Raw genomic sequence first — 17,357 nt, forward strand, 5'->3', positions numbered from 1 at the left:
GAACAGGAAAATGTAGTCCTGCTCACCGCTGAACAAGAGCAGTCGAAAGCTGTAATGGATGCCAAGCATAAAGAAATAAAAAACATGAACACCTATGAAGTATTTGAATGTGTGCCATACACAGGTCAAAAAACAATATCCACAAGATGGGTGATTACTGAAAAATTCAAGGATAATCAGAAAACAATGAAAGCTCGCCTTGTAGCACGAGGCTATGAAGAAAATAGTAATCTGAAAACGGACTCCCCAACATGTAGCCGTGAAGCTATGCGAATGGTCATGCTAACCGCATCAATAAAGAACTGGATGCTGCAGACCATAGATTTTACCTCAGCCTTTTTGCAAGGTGGTATTTTAGAGAGAGATGTGTACCTGAGGCCACCATCTGATGTTTGTCCTAAATCTCAAGTGTGGAAATTAAAAAGATGCATCTATGGATTGAATGATGCTCCACGGGCATGGTACAAGAGAGTTACTCAGGCTTTGATTGAATTAAAAGGAGTAGCAAGTGCTTATGATAATGCATTGTTTTTGTGGCATGATATTAAAGGAAATTTGACTGGAATTCTTGCTATGCACGTGGATGATTTTGTTTTCTGTGGAAACACAGAGTTTGAAAGGGATGTGATTGCAACATTGAAAGAAAAATTTAAGGTGGGATCTCATGAAAGTGGAACATTCAAATATGTTGGACTGAATGTTAATCAACAGGAAAATGGGATCACTGTAGAACAAGATCTATATGTATCTTCCATATCTCCAATAGAAATAAGCAAAGGGAGGATACTGAGGAAAAATGATGAACTGAATGAAGAAGAAAAGCAGGAGTTGAAGAGACTTGCAGGTCAGATGATGTGGGTTTCAACTCAAACACGCCCTGATATAGCTTTTGATGTGTGTAAAATGAGCAACACTGGAAAGCATCCCAAAGTAAAAGCCTTATTTGAGGCGAATAAAGCCTTATCAAAATTGAAATCCAAGAAGGGTTCTATAACATTTCCAAAATTGGGAAAGCCCTCAGATTTACACATTTTGTGTTATACTGATGCCTCTTATGCCAGTCTGGAAGATGGATCTTCACAGGGTGGTTTTGTTGTCTTTATTGGAGGAAGTACTGACAAAATGGCCCCCATGTGTTGGGCGTCAAAGAAATTGGACAGAGTGACAAAAAGCCCATTGGCCTCAGAGACTCTTGCTCTGAATGAGGGAGCTGATGCTGGTGTTTTGACTGCGGTTATGATACAAGAGGTATTTCAGTTATCTAAATTGCCAGACGTTCTCTGCAAGACAGATAATGCATCACTTGTGGAGACATTGAATTCCAACAATCTGGTAAGCGATCGACGATTGAGAATAGATGTAGCAAGGCTGAAGGAAATGAAGAGTAGAGGGGAGATACAGATAGAATGGATCAAGGGTTGTGATCAGGTCTCTGATTGTTTGACCAAGGCAGGAGCTTCATCTGAGCTTCTAAGGGACTTGTTAAATCAGAAATAAATTATTCACTTAAGGACAGCAGCAATGTTAATGTAGACATTGGTTACCTCCCTTGCTTCAGTTACATGGTTACCTCCCTAGCTTGTGGTGATATAAATAGGAGTCGGCCATCTTGGTTTAGCCAGTTCGTTCGTACAGTTTAGACAGACTACAAGTGTCTTAACACTTGGGAGAATATAACCCCTATAACAACAATGCAACTAATAGTTACATTGGACATACCACCCCCACATTATATATATATATATATATATATATATATATATATAATGTGGCTTTTCTTTAAAAAAAGAAAACAAAAAATTGAAAATTAATAAAAAGAGGCTTCACTTACACATGACACGGCACATTACACTTTTTAGGGTTTTTTACAGCTTCCTCCACACGGCCACGACGAACACAATGAGCATCATCTGTGACCCATTCACAGAGACTATCCTGAAAATACGAGACGGGGGAAAAAAGATAAAGTTATCAAATATCTATAAACAAAGGTCTGGTTGTAAAAACTAATAAGGAACTCTTTCACTCACTATAAAAACCGAGTAAATATCTCTCTCAGTGGTCATACCCAAGTCTTACATTAATGGCAGTCTGATGTAATCCCCACAATTTTCAATTACTGTATTTGCTTTTCTGGTGAATATATTTTGTTTCAACTAATTACTGATTGCTGTCTTTTTTTTTTTTTACATAGGCATCACCACATTATCAAGGCCAAGAGGGCACTCAAGGATAAAGGTTAAAGAGTGTACAGTAGAAATTGGACAATATAGTAATCATTAGTAATGAAAATTTGGTAAATTTGATAGCTTATATGGAACGGCTCATGAAGAACTTATTTACGTTAGACTTGAACACAACCATATTGTAGTCAGCCGGAAAGCAGGAAAACGGAAGACAATCCACAGGCGTGCAGTTTTAAGAAAGAAGCTTTGTTCATGGAATCTACGTTTAAGTTTAGGCACAGATAAAGAGTGGGGGGAATTATTGATAGTGTTTACAAGCTAAACGAGTGTTTCTTGTGAAAGTAAGGCGAGGGGGGTCCATAGACTGAAGCTCAGTCGAAACACTTTCCATGAAAATAACGATAAAGCAGAGACAAACTCGCAACATCTCTTCTGTGAGATAGAGGTTGCAGGGAAGAGAAAAGGGCATTATCTACGAGGCTACGAAGTCTATTTTGAAATCTATCAAGGCAGGACAAGTCCTTTCTAGCAGCTCCTGTCCAGATGTGGCAACAGTATTCCATCCTTGGACATATCTAGCTCTTATATAGATAGAATTGCATCAGCAGTGAGATATCTACCGGATCGATAGAAAGATCCCACCATTTTTCCAGCGACCTTGGCAACAGATTTGATGTACGTGTTCCATTTAAGATCAGGAGTAACGGTCAAGCCCAGAAGCTTGTCAAAACTTGAGGCCTCCTGAAGACGAGAGCCATTCATTTCAATTGATGCCAGATATCGATCAGAATGTTGATGTAAAGAGAGAAGCTTGGTTTTAGATGCAGTAAAAGTAACCAGCCACTTCTTTCCCCATTGTACTACGTGCTCAAGATCAGAGGAGAGAGAATTGGAGAGAACTTGGTCGTTTACTGTCTTAGATGTGCTACCATAAATGGTAGTGTTGTCAGCATAAATGTCTACAAATGATGTAAGGATGTGATTTGGAAGACTATCATTGTAGATCAGGAAAAGAATTGGCCCAGGATGGACCCCTGAGATGTGGAGAGAGGTAGACCCTCAGTCTACAAATATAGCACTGCCAGAACCCAGTGAAACCTTACCACCTGGCACACAACTGTCCCGTTCGGAGTGGGTCACTCTGAATAGGGCAAGGGCAAAAAGTTGCAAAAACTGGCGACAACCTCCTCATGTGGGGTTACTCTACAACTGCTGAATGCCCCTGTGGTGCCCAAGTTCAGACCATCGAGCACATTTTAACATCTTGCCCACTGGGGCCCAACTGCACGGACGAAGACCTCAGTGTTGGTAATGAAACCGCACGCCGCTGGTTGAAGAGATGGAGCGACAAGATATGATGATTTAAAAAAAAATAAAAAGGGTGGGTGGGTGTAAAGGACTTATTAATATTTACTTAAGTCCGTTGCTCTAATTCGAAATTAAAGGTATTTGAAGATAAATTCCCCTCCCATATGAATGGCTCTCGTCTTGGAGAAGCTCCATGTCTTGACAAGCTTCTGGGACTGACTTTCACTCCTGATCTTAAATGGAACACATGCATCAAATCTGTTGCCAAGATTGCTGGATAAATGGTTGGACCACTCTACTACTCCAGTAGGTATCTCACTGATGATACAATTGTCTATCTGTATAAGAGCTAAGTACATCCTAGGATGGAATACTGTTGCCACATCAGGGCAGAAACTGCTAGAAGCCACTTATCCTGCCTTGACAGAGTTCAAAATTGACTTCGTAGTCTAGTAAGGGATGCCTTTTCTCTTCCCTGCAACCTCTTTCCCACAGATGTTGTGAGGGTTTCTGCTCTATTGTTATTTTCATGGCAAGTGCTCATCTGAGCTCGAATCTATACTCCTCTCTTGACAAACTTTCACAGAAAAACGTTGGTCTAGCTGAAACTACTATCAATAATTCCCCCCCACACACACTCTTTATCTGTGCCTAAACCAAAATGTAGATTCCATGAACAACGCTGTGAAACTTTTTTTTTTTTTTTTTTTTTTTTTTTATTACATTTTCACCCCAAACAAGGCACATTGCCACTTTGGTGTAAGGGGCTACTATCAGGTGCAGCAACTACTGGGGCACTATGTTGGGATTTGGGCAGCAAGATGTCGTTCACGTTACACTTGAACTTCTGCATGTCAGTACAGTTAGGGAAGCAGGATCCTGGAATGGAATTCCAGAGTCTAGCGGTTCTGGGGAAGAAACTACTGGAGTAGAAAGATCTTTTACATCTAGGGATCTCTACTGTGTGGGGGTGGGATTTAGCTGCCTGTCGGGTTTGTTGAGGGTGCCTGCATCGTGGGGGGCACAAGTGTCTGCAGTTCGTCAGAGCATTCACCATTAAAATACTTGTAGAACAAGCAGAGGGATGCAACGTTTCGTCGATGGGACAGAGGCTGAAGCTTAGATGCCAGTTCAGGGCCTATCAGATTGGCGACTCTTTTTTGAACCTTGTCTAGGAGCGAGAAACTAGTAGTAGACGCACCAGCCCGTTTGCTTGTTTTCTGGCTGACTACAATATGGTTGCCTTAAAGTCCAATATAAACAAGTTCTTGATGAGCCGTCCTCTTAATCCAATTTACCAAATTTCCGATTAACTAATGATTACTACGAAATTGCCCCTATACATTGACTATTCATTAAGTCTTATTCTCGAGTGGCCTCTGGGTCTTGATAAGTGGTGACTCCTTTGAAAAAAAAAAAGATAAAGGGTTTCATTCAGATTTCCAAATTCATGCAAATGCATCCAAGGTAAGAACCAGCAGATGACATTTCAACTATTTTCTTTTAAAATAATTTGTTGGTGGTAGGTGGCCAATATAACCAAACGCAGTCGAACTCCATCCTAAAATTTGAATAATCGTGTTATTTGGATGATCAAACTCCTATCATGCCCCAATTGAAATGCATGGCTTTCATCTTGGAGAAGCTCCATGTCTTAATAAGCTTCTTGGACCGATCTTAATTCCTGATCTGAAATGGAACACATACATCAAATCTGTTGCCAAGACTGCTGGAAAACATCCTTGGATCACTCCACCGCTCCAGTAAGTATCTTATTCCCGATGCGATCTTCTATCTGTATAAGAGCCCGGTACAACCCAAAATGGAGTACTGTTGTCACATCTGGGCAAGAGCTACTCGACATGCCCTATCCAGCCTTGATTGAGTTCAAAACAGGCTTTGAAACTTCGTAGGTGATTGTCTTTTCTCTTTCCTGCAACCTCTTTCCTCACAGAAGAGACATTGCGAGCCTGTCTCTGCTTTATCATTATTTTCATGGTAAGTACTCGACTTAACTCCAATCTATGGACCCCCTTTGCCAAACTTTCACAAAAAAAACAAAAAAAAAAAAAAAAAACACACACACTTGACTAGCTACAACTATCTGTGCCTAAATCTAAACCTGGATTCCATGAACAAAGCTTCTTTCCCAGAACTGCCCACTTGTGGAACATTGTTCCATTAGCCTGCTTCCCAGTTCAATACAACATAGCCTTCAAATTCAATGTAAACAAATTCTTGTTGAGCTGTCTCCATAAATAATCAAATTCTACCCAACTTGCTCCATTAACAATTATTAAAACATCAACTTACATTCATTAACACTTATCAAAGCCTGAAAGCCACTCGAGGATAATAGTGACTCCCAAGTAAATAAAAAAAATTTTAAAAAGGCAGGGGTGAATGTTAGCTTTCCACATGAGATTGGGTAGACATCTTGCCAAAGGTTGTACTAGACTAAATCAAACCGGGGGGGAAAAAAAAAAGAAAGAAAAGAAATTAGTCTGTCAACTCACATTAGCACACTGCACACAGCTGACATAGTTCTTACAAAGTGGACATTCGGCGACGTTCGTAATCAGAAGATGTGAGTTCATATCCCCACTGCACTTATCCACACCACGAGTGACAACTTTTTGGAAGTTTCCCTCGATTACTTCCTCCCATTCACTGGTGTTTGTGTCGCGGACAACACAACTCCGAGTCTCAATACACCAGCCGCAAGAGTTGTCCGACAGACAACCGAGGCAGTTATAATGCTGGCTGCATTTTTTCTCGTGATATGGCTCGAGGAATTCGTAGCTTAGAGCCTGTTCATTTATTTCATTTTTTAACATGTTCTTCTTGTCGCGGACGTTGTTCCACGTGATGTCGACGCTTGATTTTAGTTCGGTGACGCTGTTCTGGGATGTTGTGATGTTCAGGTGAGCCTCGAGGTCCACATAGTATTTGGCTCCCCGACTTGTATTCTGGAACAGCATAGTGTCTCCGTATCGTCTGGCTTCGTAAGCCGTGGAAGTTTTATATTTATGCCCGCTTCTAGTGACTCTTTCCTGGAAAATAAAAAAAAAAAAAAAAGATACTTTAGAATTTTTTTTTTTTTTTAATAATGGAAGTCGCTCCAGACAAAGCCTGAAGCCACTTGATATGATGAATATCTCCATTATCAAATAATCCTATACACTGTGAAATTTACTTTATATATGAAAACAAAAGAAGAAAAATATAACATACGAGAAATATTTGGAATCAAGTCTCCTCTTGCTGTTATTTCAGATCATCTGAAGCCACAGCAGCAAGTTTTAGTCTCCCCTCCATCAAGTCCAGAGCTTTTGGGGAAAATATCAGATATTTTGTAATTCATATGAAAAACTAGGAAAATAAATGACTATGATTGAAACATTTTATTGTTGTAGAAAAGTACCAAAAATAGGCTCTGGATTATGGATGATCCAATTAATGTGCGACCTTAAGGGCAAATGTCACATAACCCACTACACAATTCAGGTCATTACCTTTCCAACAAGTCTTTATTTGTTAAATTCTAATCAATGCTGAAATTTGGAACTTATAAAATTGCCAAAAAAAGGTAGTGTGTGTGTGTGTGTGTGTGTGTGCGTGCGTGCGTGCGTGCGTGTGTGGATATATTTGTACTGGTAGTCAAATTGAATATTGGAATGCTCAGGTTTGGTTCTTTGGGACGAAACTACATGAAAATTTTCAGGCTTTTTGAAGATTATAATACTATTCTATGGTTAAAATTTTATGACAATTGGTAAAAAAGAACCTATATTTTCAAGCCAATAAAATATGTCCAAATTTGCCTACATTTGTATATATAGTGTCTTCCAGGCCAGCTTTAGTTTTGTTGCTTCAGTTGTCTCCCCTGTGGCCTTGCCAGGCCACCAATATATATGTTTTCTAATTTCTCATTTAAATTTTATTCAATATAAGCATCATCTTTTACTTTAAATTTCTCGCTCGAAATTAGAGCAAAGAGGAACCACCGGGACCACACGTATATTTCTTTTCTTCTACTCTGAGGCATTACCTTCTCCTTAACACAAAAAATCAGACAGTACTCCCTACCCTGATGAAGCTATTTTTAGCAAAATATTGGACTTCCAACAACAAAAAAAAAAGTAAAATGATTTTATCTTTATTTCCGACACATCAAACTTAAAATTTCTCATTTAAATTTTATTCAAAATAATTGCTTTTAAAAGTATATGTATTGTGTGTGTGTATAAGGATTCGCACAAATTTTTAATGTTCATTTACAAGGATTTCTCCAGACAAAATTCAAGTTTTCCAAACAGAATTTGGGGTTTGTTTTATAATCCGCAGCAATCTTCAAAAGCAGCCAAAAATCAAATGTACAACAAATGTTACCATAGCCAATAACAGTTACTTTGCAGCCTACCTGCATCATTTTTTGGGCGTTTTTACGTAGTTTTAAATATTTTTTATTTCATCTGAGATATTTACAGCTTTTAATTTCCAACCAAGATGGCTGCTGCCTTGTCCATTTTATTGGTCTGACTGGCCTAATTTTAAATTATCACAAATTTTCTTTTTTTTTTTATCAGTGGGTGTGGGGGAGTCATCAGAGAGTCCCGTCCCAAGAGAGTATTTTTTTTTTTTAGAGGGTGAGGTTATAATTTTATTTATGGCGCCCCCCCCCACTTCTTTCCTCTGTGTCCCCACCACAACAAAAAAAAAAAAAAAAAAAAAAAAAATTAAATTATAAATGAGAACAAAAATAGACGGAGATTTGAATTTTTTTTTTATCACAGAACCACCTAAGGTAGTTCTGTGATAAAGCGATGTAACTCTCATAATCGCAATATTATGTAATTTCAGAACAATGTATTTCGATTTTATTTTCAATATTTAAAAAAATATATTAATATTTTTTTTAATACTTAAACAAAATCATCATTAATACCTTAAATAACTTCACTTTTATACCTTAAATAACTTTACTTTTATACCTTAAATAACTTTTTTTTAATACTTAAAATAATTTTTTTAATACCTAAAATAACCGCTTTTGATTTCATTTTTAATATTCTGACACAAATTTATACTGGACATGAAGTGTACAATTTTCAAGACATTTTTCCATATTTTCAAAGATTTTTCAAAGTAATAATAGAAATAAGGCCTTTTCAATGCAAAAATCCAAATTAAAGAACTTTTCAAGTGTGTACAACCCGTGTGTATATAACTACCCCATTTTCACTACGAACTATTAATATGCTGTTGTCTCGGTCACTACCATACACTCATTAATCCTTATCCTCAAGTGGCTTCCGGGTTTTGATAAGTAGTGACTCCCATGTGTGACGTCAGAGCAAAACGAACATTCAATCTCTCTACCTCTCTATCTATCTATCTATCTATCTGGCGTTAAGACTTACTTTCTATATATCTCTCTCTTCTTAAAATCTAATGAGCCAGACAACCCCCTCTCTCTGTAAATGATGTGGCGTGGCAGACACTTGGCTGAGGGAAGTGGGGCAGAGGTTGGGTGTGAATATCGCCGTAACGAGCGGAAATACGTCGGCATGGCAACCAGACAGCGAACATTTGTGGCGGGAAAATCGGACCACGAGGGATTTGAAAATAAGAAATAAACAGTTGGCGAAAAGAAGCGAGACAGCCCGGTGTATAAACATTATCTCCGAGAATCGGACCTCATCGAAGATTGAGATTTGAATCAATTATTATTCAAATACGATCGTATTGTCGATTGAACTGTCGATTCAAATACGATCGTATTGTCGATTGAACTCAACATTTAATCTGATTGAGATTTGAATTAATTAACTTGTGGATTATTATTCAAATACAATCGTATTGTCGATTGAACTCACATATATTCGTCTTTGGAACTAAGATTCGAGGAAGAGATAGACTTTCGCCATCTCAACTTTTTTCTTGGATATTGTGTTTGCGAACTTATGATCCGTGTTTACCCTAACGGACAAAACAGATAAGTTTGGCCTATCTCATGCCAATATCTTTTCTTATCCACAAACTTTTATTCATATTGTACTGTAATTGCATGTCGCATACATCTGGCAAACATCCCCAAAAATACGTCTATCTCACTCATTCTTTTTATCGGAGCTTTTTCTTCTTCCTTTTTTTTTTTGTATATAAAAGTCTTCCTTGAATTTTAAACTTTGAGTGTTTGTTTCGTCATTCATTGCTCTGTTGTTCCATTCCCCTTAATGATATGTTTCGCTGGTTGATCCGACATCCGACGATTAACCGAAGATAATTATGAGATATTGGATATAAAATAAAATAAATTTTTGTGTCTCGATCTGATTGCCAATCAATTCGGTCATCCATTAACCAGGTCGTGACACATGTTAAAAAAAAAACAAAAAACAATCACTAGATGAAACAGCGATGGCAAAAAATGGTAGCATCAAACACCTATGTATAAACGACCACGTTATTGAAACCGTTTCTCGAATTCATCAAAGGTAACCCCGTTACACAAGTACCTACCTTGTTCTCCTTCTTGTCATCTTTGCTTAGAAATAACGTGATTTCAGCGGTTGCTGTGCCAACTGTTAATACTAATGACTTGTTTCCATACGGTGGAAGAAACTGGAGGGGATAAATGAAACCCGTATAATGAGCCGTAAAAAAGCCCTGCTGGTCCACCTCCTTGGCCAGGGTTGATTCAAATTCTAATCGAGTGACAGTCTGACGAATAATCTCAGCCTGAATAAAACAAAAAAGAAAAAAAAAAAAAAAAATTGTTAAAATATTAATATATATTAGTGGAACCTGTGGAAATCCCACAGGGAACTCACATGTAATATATTGTATGTTGGCATTCTGTAGATGTTCAGTGTAAATGGAAACGGTCTGATATTATTGTAGTTTTTTTGTTAAAACTGCAAAAGTATTTATCTAAGCTAGCACAAACGCCTAGCAAAACCTGGCGTAAAGTATGCTTAAATATATTTAAATTCTTGCAGATTTGGTATATATTATTATAGAGTTAATGTTCTATCGATTTTTATATATTAATAAAGTTACATTTTCAAAAATAAAATAAATATATCCGTATGACTTGGGTGCATTAGCTTGAATCCAAACCGAAACCAAAACTTATGAAGAATTCTTGGTAAAATTATTTATGACAAGAAATGGATTGGTTAGTTGGTTGTTTTACAGCATATCAACCCTTTTCAGGTTATTTAATGCCGAATCCAGTTATTTTGAAGAAATTTTTTTTAAATAGAATATATATTTTTCAAGTCGGTTTCTATTTAACCCATAGTTGGGACCCTAACAGGTACTACCACTTCGGGTCAGAGTGGACCTGGGAGCAATGGCAATTACAGGGTGGCTCCACACTCCCTAAAGCCCGCAAGCTGGGGCCTCACCATCGGATATAGTTTAAGGTCGACAAGAAATAGAAGTACATAATTAAACGATCCGGATGTAAGCATGACAGAGAAAATAACACACACGTTATCGTATTAATATATAGATGACCCAGAAAGCAACATTGAAAATTCTCAACCAATTCCAAACATGGAAATAAACAAGACCAGACGTTGATCTCTGATTAATTTCAATATCAATTTTTTCATATCCTTACATCATTCGTAGACATTTATGCTGATGACACTACCATCTATAGTAACACATCAAAGACCATAAATGACCAAGTTTTCTCGGATTTTCTCTCCTCTAATCTTGAGCACATGGTACAATGGGGAAAGAGATGGCTGGTTACTTTTAATGCATCCAAAACCAAGCTTCTATCTTTACATCATCAACGCTCTGATCCCCATCAAGAAAATAACATACATGCTATTGTATTAATATATAGACAACGTTAATACATATTATATATAATATCAGTGATGGGATGATTCTAACATTTTTCCCTGATTCCGATACAATTACAGATTCCGATTCTTTATAAATCTCTAAATATTTAACTATAGAATTATTTTTCTTGATTACCGTAAAAACACATTAAATGTGTATATATTTTCTCAAACATAACAAGTCACGCTTGCATAGTCCCCCTTTGGTACTGCATGTGAGATGACGCGACAAAAAATAGTGAAGAAATGATGAATGTGAGAAGTGTGAAGGGCCAACGTTGCCTTCACATTTTCGCCAAGTTTCAGAAAAATCTAATGGATTGGGCAAATGTCAAGGGGTAAAAAGTGTAATTTTTTTTGCAATTTTGGGGTAATTATGACCCCTTTGAGCTCCCGGGAACACTGAATCCCAGTGAAAATGAACAAAGCAGTTTCACGCCTTAAGACATGTATATTTGAATTCAGCAGCATGGAAAAACCACTATATAGACATACATATCAAGTTTTTGAGTAATATGAAAAAAGAGCTTCAAAAAAGCATTTTTTTTAGCCCTAAAAGTCCTAGAGGAATGCAAACCAGAATTTTGCCAGGGTCACCCATACTGAATTTATATTAAGAACAATGGCCTCCACATTTTGGCCAAGATCTAATGGATGAATCAAACACTATGGGGCAATAAGTGTAATTTTGGGCCATTTTTCACCTCTTTTGAACTCTTGGAAATGCCAAATCCCAGTGTAAATGGATAACGGTGCAGTTTCAGGCCTTAATACATGTATATTTGAGTTGACCACCATGAAAAACCACTATATAGTCAGGCATATCAAGTTTTTGTTAAATATAAAAACAGAGCAACCAACAAAAAGGGGGGTTTTTAGCACTAAAAGTCCCTAGGGATACAAACCAAAATTTTGCCAGGGTCACCAAGACTGAATTTATATTAAGAACAATGGGCTCCACATTTTGGTCAAGTTTCAGAAACATCTAATGGATGGATCAAAAGTTATGAGACAAGACGTGTCATTTTTAGCCATTTTGGGGTATTTTTTTACCTCTTTTGAATCCCTGGGGACACAACGGGAATTTTCGCAAAAATTTTTTTTTTACTGTGCACATCTATTTAATGAAATACAATCTTGGGCAAAATTTAAGAAAAAACTAATGGATGGTTATCTGGCAATCGTCCAGAATAACGGACGCACACACGTAAGTCACTGAAAACATTAGGTCTCCCTCTGATAAATCATGGGACAAAAAATAGACTGTAGGGAATTATTTTTACTAGTTGTTTAAAATCATCACATATTTATTATTTCAACAGCACTACCTATAGTGGATTGGTTGGCTGTTTTTGTTTTATGGCATATCAACCCTTTTCAGATTATTTAATGCCGAATCCAGTGATTTTGAAGAAAATCTTTTTAATAGAATATATTTGTTTTATTTTTAAGCCGGTTTCTATTTAATCCATAGTTGGAACCGGTATCGCTTTAAACCTTGAACTTGAATATCGAAAAATTGGCCAAAAACATTAATTCCTTCACCCTCAACAAGCAACCCAGGCTAGTCTATAATATAAGGAGCAAAAGTCTGTTTAAATTTATGTATGTATGTTTGTATGTCTGTTTGTATGTGTTGCAAAAACTTTCGACAAAGGTGACGGATATTCACAAGATCAGTATCATTTTCAAGTTCGACCCTTCAGACAACAAATATCTGGCTAAAAAAAAATTCCTTCACCCTCAACTGGGCACTTTTCTACAGGGAGGGGTTGCAAAACATTGTTCCTTCATGACAATTTAGCCATATACACATGCGCAAAAAACGTTCTTTCTTGAATTAGTTTAAATATTAAAAAAAAAAAAAAAAAAAAAAAAAAACTAATTTCGCTCAGTCGGTATAGTAGCATCGCCGTTATCATAAAATTGCACTTCAAGCTGAGATATTTTTTTTTTTTTACGATTTTTATAGAGTTTTAATATTGAAACAGGGTTATTTATGCCATTTTTTTTTTATTCCTATTTTATTTTTCCATCACGTTCGCCATTTTTTTTGTTTTTAACATTGTTCGCTTAATCTTTATTTATTGTGTGCTTATTCTTTATTTTCCATTTTATTTTGATTCCCCCACACACACACTTCCAAACACTTGGGCAACGCTGGCTACCCCCGCTAATCTAATATATAAAAGGCAAATTGTGTGTGTGTGTGTGTGTGAGTATGTTTGTATGTCTGCTAAAAACTTTTGACAGACACAACAAACATTAACAAACTTCGTATCATATGAAAGCCCCATCCTTCGGATGACAAATATCGAAAAATTAGCCCAAAAGGACCATCAGAAGTGGGTCAGCTGATCGATTTTCTGCAGGGGGGGGGGCCCAAAAAGTAACATTTTAATGATATTTATACGTAATTTATTAAACGCTGAGTCATGTCACGTGACCCTGACGTAAGCAAGCTGTAATGGCGATAGGTTTATGAAAACGCGAGATTTTTGTTATCGGTAAAAAAGACACATCATAAAATCGTATCAAAATACAAAAATTTCACGTTGGGAGAACGTTACCAAAGTTTTAGTACATTAAAAATAAGTAGATATGATAGTTAAATGAAAAATACAAAACAAAAAATGTGAAGTAAAAAAAAAAAAAAAAATACGCTTACAAAAAATATTAACCATCGCTGTTTTTACTAAAAAAGCAAAACAAAGCGAGACGCCATTTTCCTTTTTAGTAACACTTCAGGATAAGGAAGACGAAGTCAGAGAGAGAGAAAGAGAGAGAGACACGCAAACAAAGAGACAGAGTGAAAAAGAGAGAGAGAGAGAGAGAAAGAGAGAGATGTCTAGACAGGAAACAAGATTCGTTTTACTGCGTTTTAAAATGTAAATAAACAAACATATGAGTGATTGTATTTGATCACATCCTAGGCCTAGGAACAGATACTACACTTTGATCTTAGCCCAAAGACCAAGTAACCGTCTTATACAGCTTAATTTTCTCCCGAGCTTTATCTCCTATTAAAAAAAGATGCATAATTTATATTTACTTAGTGGGGGGGGGGGAAGGATGCACCCGCTTTAATTCTAAGAACGGATACTACACTTTGATCTCAGCCAAAAAAACAAGTAACCGTCTTATACAGCTTAATTTTTTGCCGAGCATTATCTCCTATTAAAAAAAGATGCATACTTTATATTTAGATGCCATATTCCAAAAATCACAGAAGGCCATCCTTATTTTCGATTGACGTTTGTTTCTCTCCTTATTTTCTTAGTGGGGGTGAGGGGAGAAGGATGAAACTGCTTTAATTCTAAGAACAGAATACTACACTTTGATCTTAGCCAAAAGATCAACTAAAAAATAAAATGCGTATTATATATTTTTGAGGAAGGTGAGAGGCATATTATGAGTTAGTGAGAGGAGGAGGCGAAAGATGAAACCGCTTTATTTCTAAGAACAGATACTACACTTTGAGGTATTTATTTGCTCCCCCACTGGGCAAATTAGGCACAAGGCCGATTTTTAATGTGAGGAGTGAAGGGGAAATGGGGACCAACTCCCCGGGGAGTAGGGGAGCTGGATAGTGACAATTGGTATGGAGGGTTGCCCCTACATCTATATATATATATAAAAGGCTTTTCTCGCACATGGTTCCGGGTTCGTTACTATCGCTTACAACTGTTTATATACCCCCTATATCATATTATGTAGGATTTGGGAACGCGGGTTGTCTCTAGATTTATTTATGTCGACTTTTATGAGATTCGCACTATTTCACTGTCCCCTGTTTGTCCTGCATTTTATACAGTGAAAAACGTTGTGTTCTCGGCTTTCGTGCTGCTTTCCCCCCTTCCCACCATCATCTGGGGGGGGAAGTGAAAACTAAAAATAACTATCCCGCGATGACCTCATTTAGTGTCTTCCTGTCAATCAAACCTCTTTTACTAGCTTTATAAGCCTTAACTTAACACCCTAATCAATTACTTTCACTCATGGTCGAGATGGTTAAGTAGTTGGCTTTGGTTTCCACATCCGCGTCAAGGCTTCCGGGTTCAATCCCTCTTCCCGACCAAAACTATTTTTTTTTTTCTTTTACACCGTTAAACACCCGGGCAACGTTTTTTCTTATTACTTCGCTTATTCTTTAGTTTACCTCCCCCCCCCATACACAGGTTTATTTATGCCATTTTTTTTTTCGTTTTGGTTTTGGGTTTTTTTTTTTTTTACATCGTCTTTTTAATAATATTTAAGCAGGGTTATTAATCCCCCCCCCCATACACACACCTACAAACACCCGAGCAACGCCGGGTACCCCCCCCCCCGCTAGTCTATAAATATAAAAGCGAAAATGTTTTTGTGTGTGTGCGTTTTCGTATATGTCCAAGAAAGGCTTTTTTCCGAGAACCGATCGCTCGCCTCACAACTTCTTAAAACTTTTTATATTGCGCCTAAATGATAATATCTACAAGTCGCCTGTCTATTTAATTTGCCCAACTTTGAAAAGATAAATATTCAACAATTTTCGATCGCCGCATGTGCATTAAGCTTTTTTCGTATAAAAAAAGTGAACAGACTCGCGGTAAATAAAACACTGTCCCGCACTCCAAGATTTTTCTTTTTATTTACCCAAAAATACACACACCTACAAACACCCGGGCAATGCCGGGTAACCCCCGCTAGTCTATATATATATAAAAGCGAAAATGTGTGTGTGCGTTTTCGTGTATGTCGGCAAAAGGGTCTTTTTTCCTCTGCCTTTTTGCGGGGGGGTCCCTCTTTCTTAAAACTTTTTATATCGCATCTAAATGATAATATCTACTAGATATGGGGGGGGGGGGGGTCGCGTGTGTATTTAATTTGCCCGACTTTGAAAAGCTAGATATTCAACATTTTTCGATCGCCGCGTGTGGATTCAGCTTTTCCGTATAATAACCCCCCCCCCCCTCCAAAAAAAAAAAAAAAAAAAAAAAAACTGCAGTCAAAGTTGACCTCATTAAGTCGTCAAGTACGGGCACCTGCCATGCCAATTCTTAATACTTAAATAAATTCAAACATCTTTCCTCTGCTACTTCTTAGTGGTTAGCGTCGCACGTTTTTTTTTTCACACTTTATTTTCCAACTTCGTCTCACGGCTTCGAGTTCAATCCTTCCTACTTACCTACCAAAACTTTTTTTAACTCCCCCCCCCACTCCGACACAAAAACCCGGGCAACGTCTTGTTTTGATTTACCCAAAAACCACACCTCGAAACACCCGGGCATCGCCGGGTACACCCGCTAGTATATATATAAAAAACAAACAACTACATTGAATAGGTGTCGGCTCTACCACATAATCCAATTATCTTATTTGATTTTTTTTCAATAAAAGTTTTAAAATAATGTTGTAGCATTGTTTTCTTTATCGTTTCACCCTGTACTCATGTCAAAATAAGTAAAAATACAAAATTTACAAAGAGTGATTAAGAACTATTTTGGCATTTTTTTTTTTTTTTTTATACAAATTTCCCATTTTCATCAGCATACCTAAAACCAAATGGAACTTCCATGAACAGAGTTTCTTTCCAAGAACTTATCTGTAGAACACAACAGCAAAAAAATGCTTCCCTGAATGATTCCACATGGTAGTCGTTAAATCCAACTTACCTCATCTGGGTACGTAATGTTCATAGGGTTTTGATATTTGAGCCAGTGTAACCCGGCAGGTTTGTCTTCTTCACGACACTGGCTGAGATTTGTGAGGGACGCACTGAGACCTCCCCACCAACCAACCAAACCCGACTTGGTGCCGTTTGCCATGAGGCAAGTCTGCTGCGGATCTGGAGAAGAAAAATAAATATATAAAACAATCTACACAAACAATTCGTAAAACGCAAGCATAAACCAAAAGATCTTCATGGTAGCCATGTTGTTCTTTACTTTTATCGACAAGAGTCAAAAAAATATTCACGCTTCTTCAGAATAATTATTCATCTTAGTTACTTGTTCTG

General features: G+C 37.3%; 1 protein-coding gene across 3 annotated transcripts in view; it reads right to left on the reverse strand.

Annotated features, from left to right (window-relative positions):
- The window catches only part of LOC145268692 (multiple epidermal growth factor-like domains protein 8), a 242,133-nt gene that overhangs the window by 122,567 nt on the left and 102,209 nt on the right, over positions 1-17,357 (reverse strand). For all 3 annotated transcript variants that reach the window (XM_080124209.1, XM_080124208.1, XM_080124210.1), the window contains 4 exons: positions 17,014-17,186; positions 10,020-10,238; positions 6,011-6,547; positions 1,832-1,935 (listed from right to left, as the gene is read on the reverse strand). In XM_080124209.1, the coding sequence (XP_079980335.1) occupies positions 1,832-1,935; positions 6,011-6,547; positions 10,020-10,238; positions 17,014-17,186 (1,033 nt within the window). The remainder of the gene's footprint in view (positions 1-1,831; positions 1,936-6,010; positions 6,548-10,019; positions 10,239-17,013; positions 17,187-17,357) is intronic.

The sequence above is a fragment of the Euprymna scolopes genome, chromosome 44 (assembly GCF_053919585.1).
Source record: "Euprymna scolopes isolate OS-2025 chromosome 44, ASM5391958v1, whole genome shotgun sequence".
NCBI lineage: Eukaryota > Metazoa > Mollusca > Cephalopoda > Sepiida > Sepiolidae > Euprymna > Euprymna scolopes.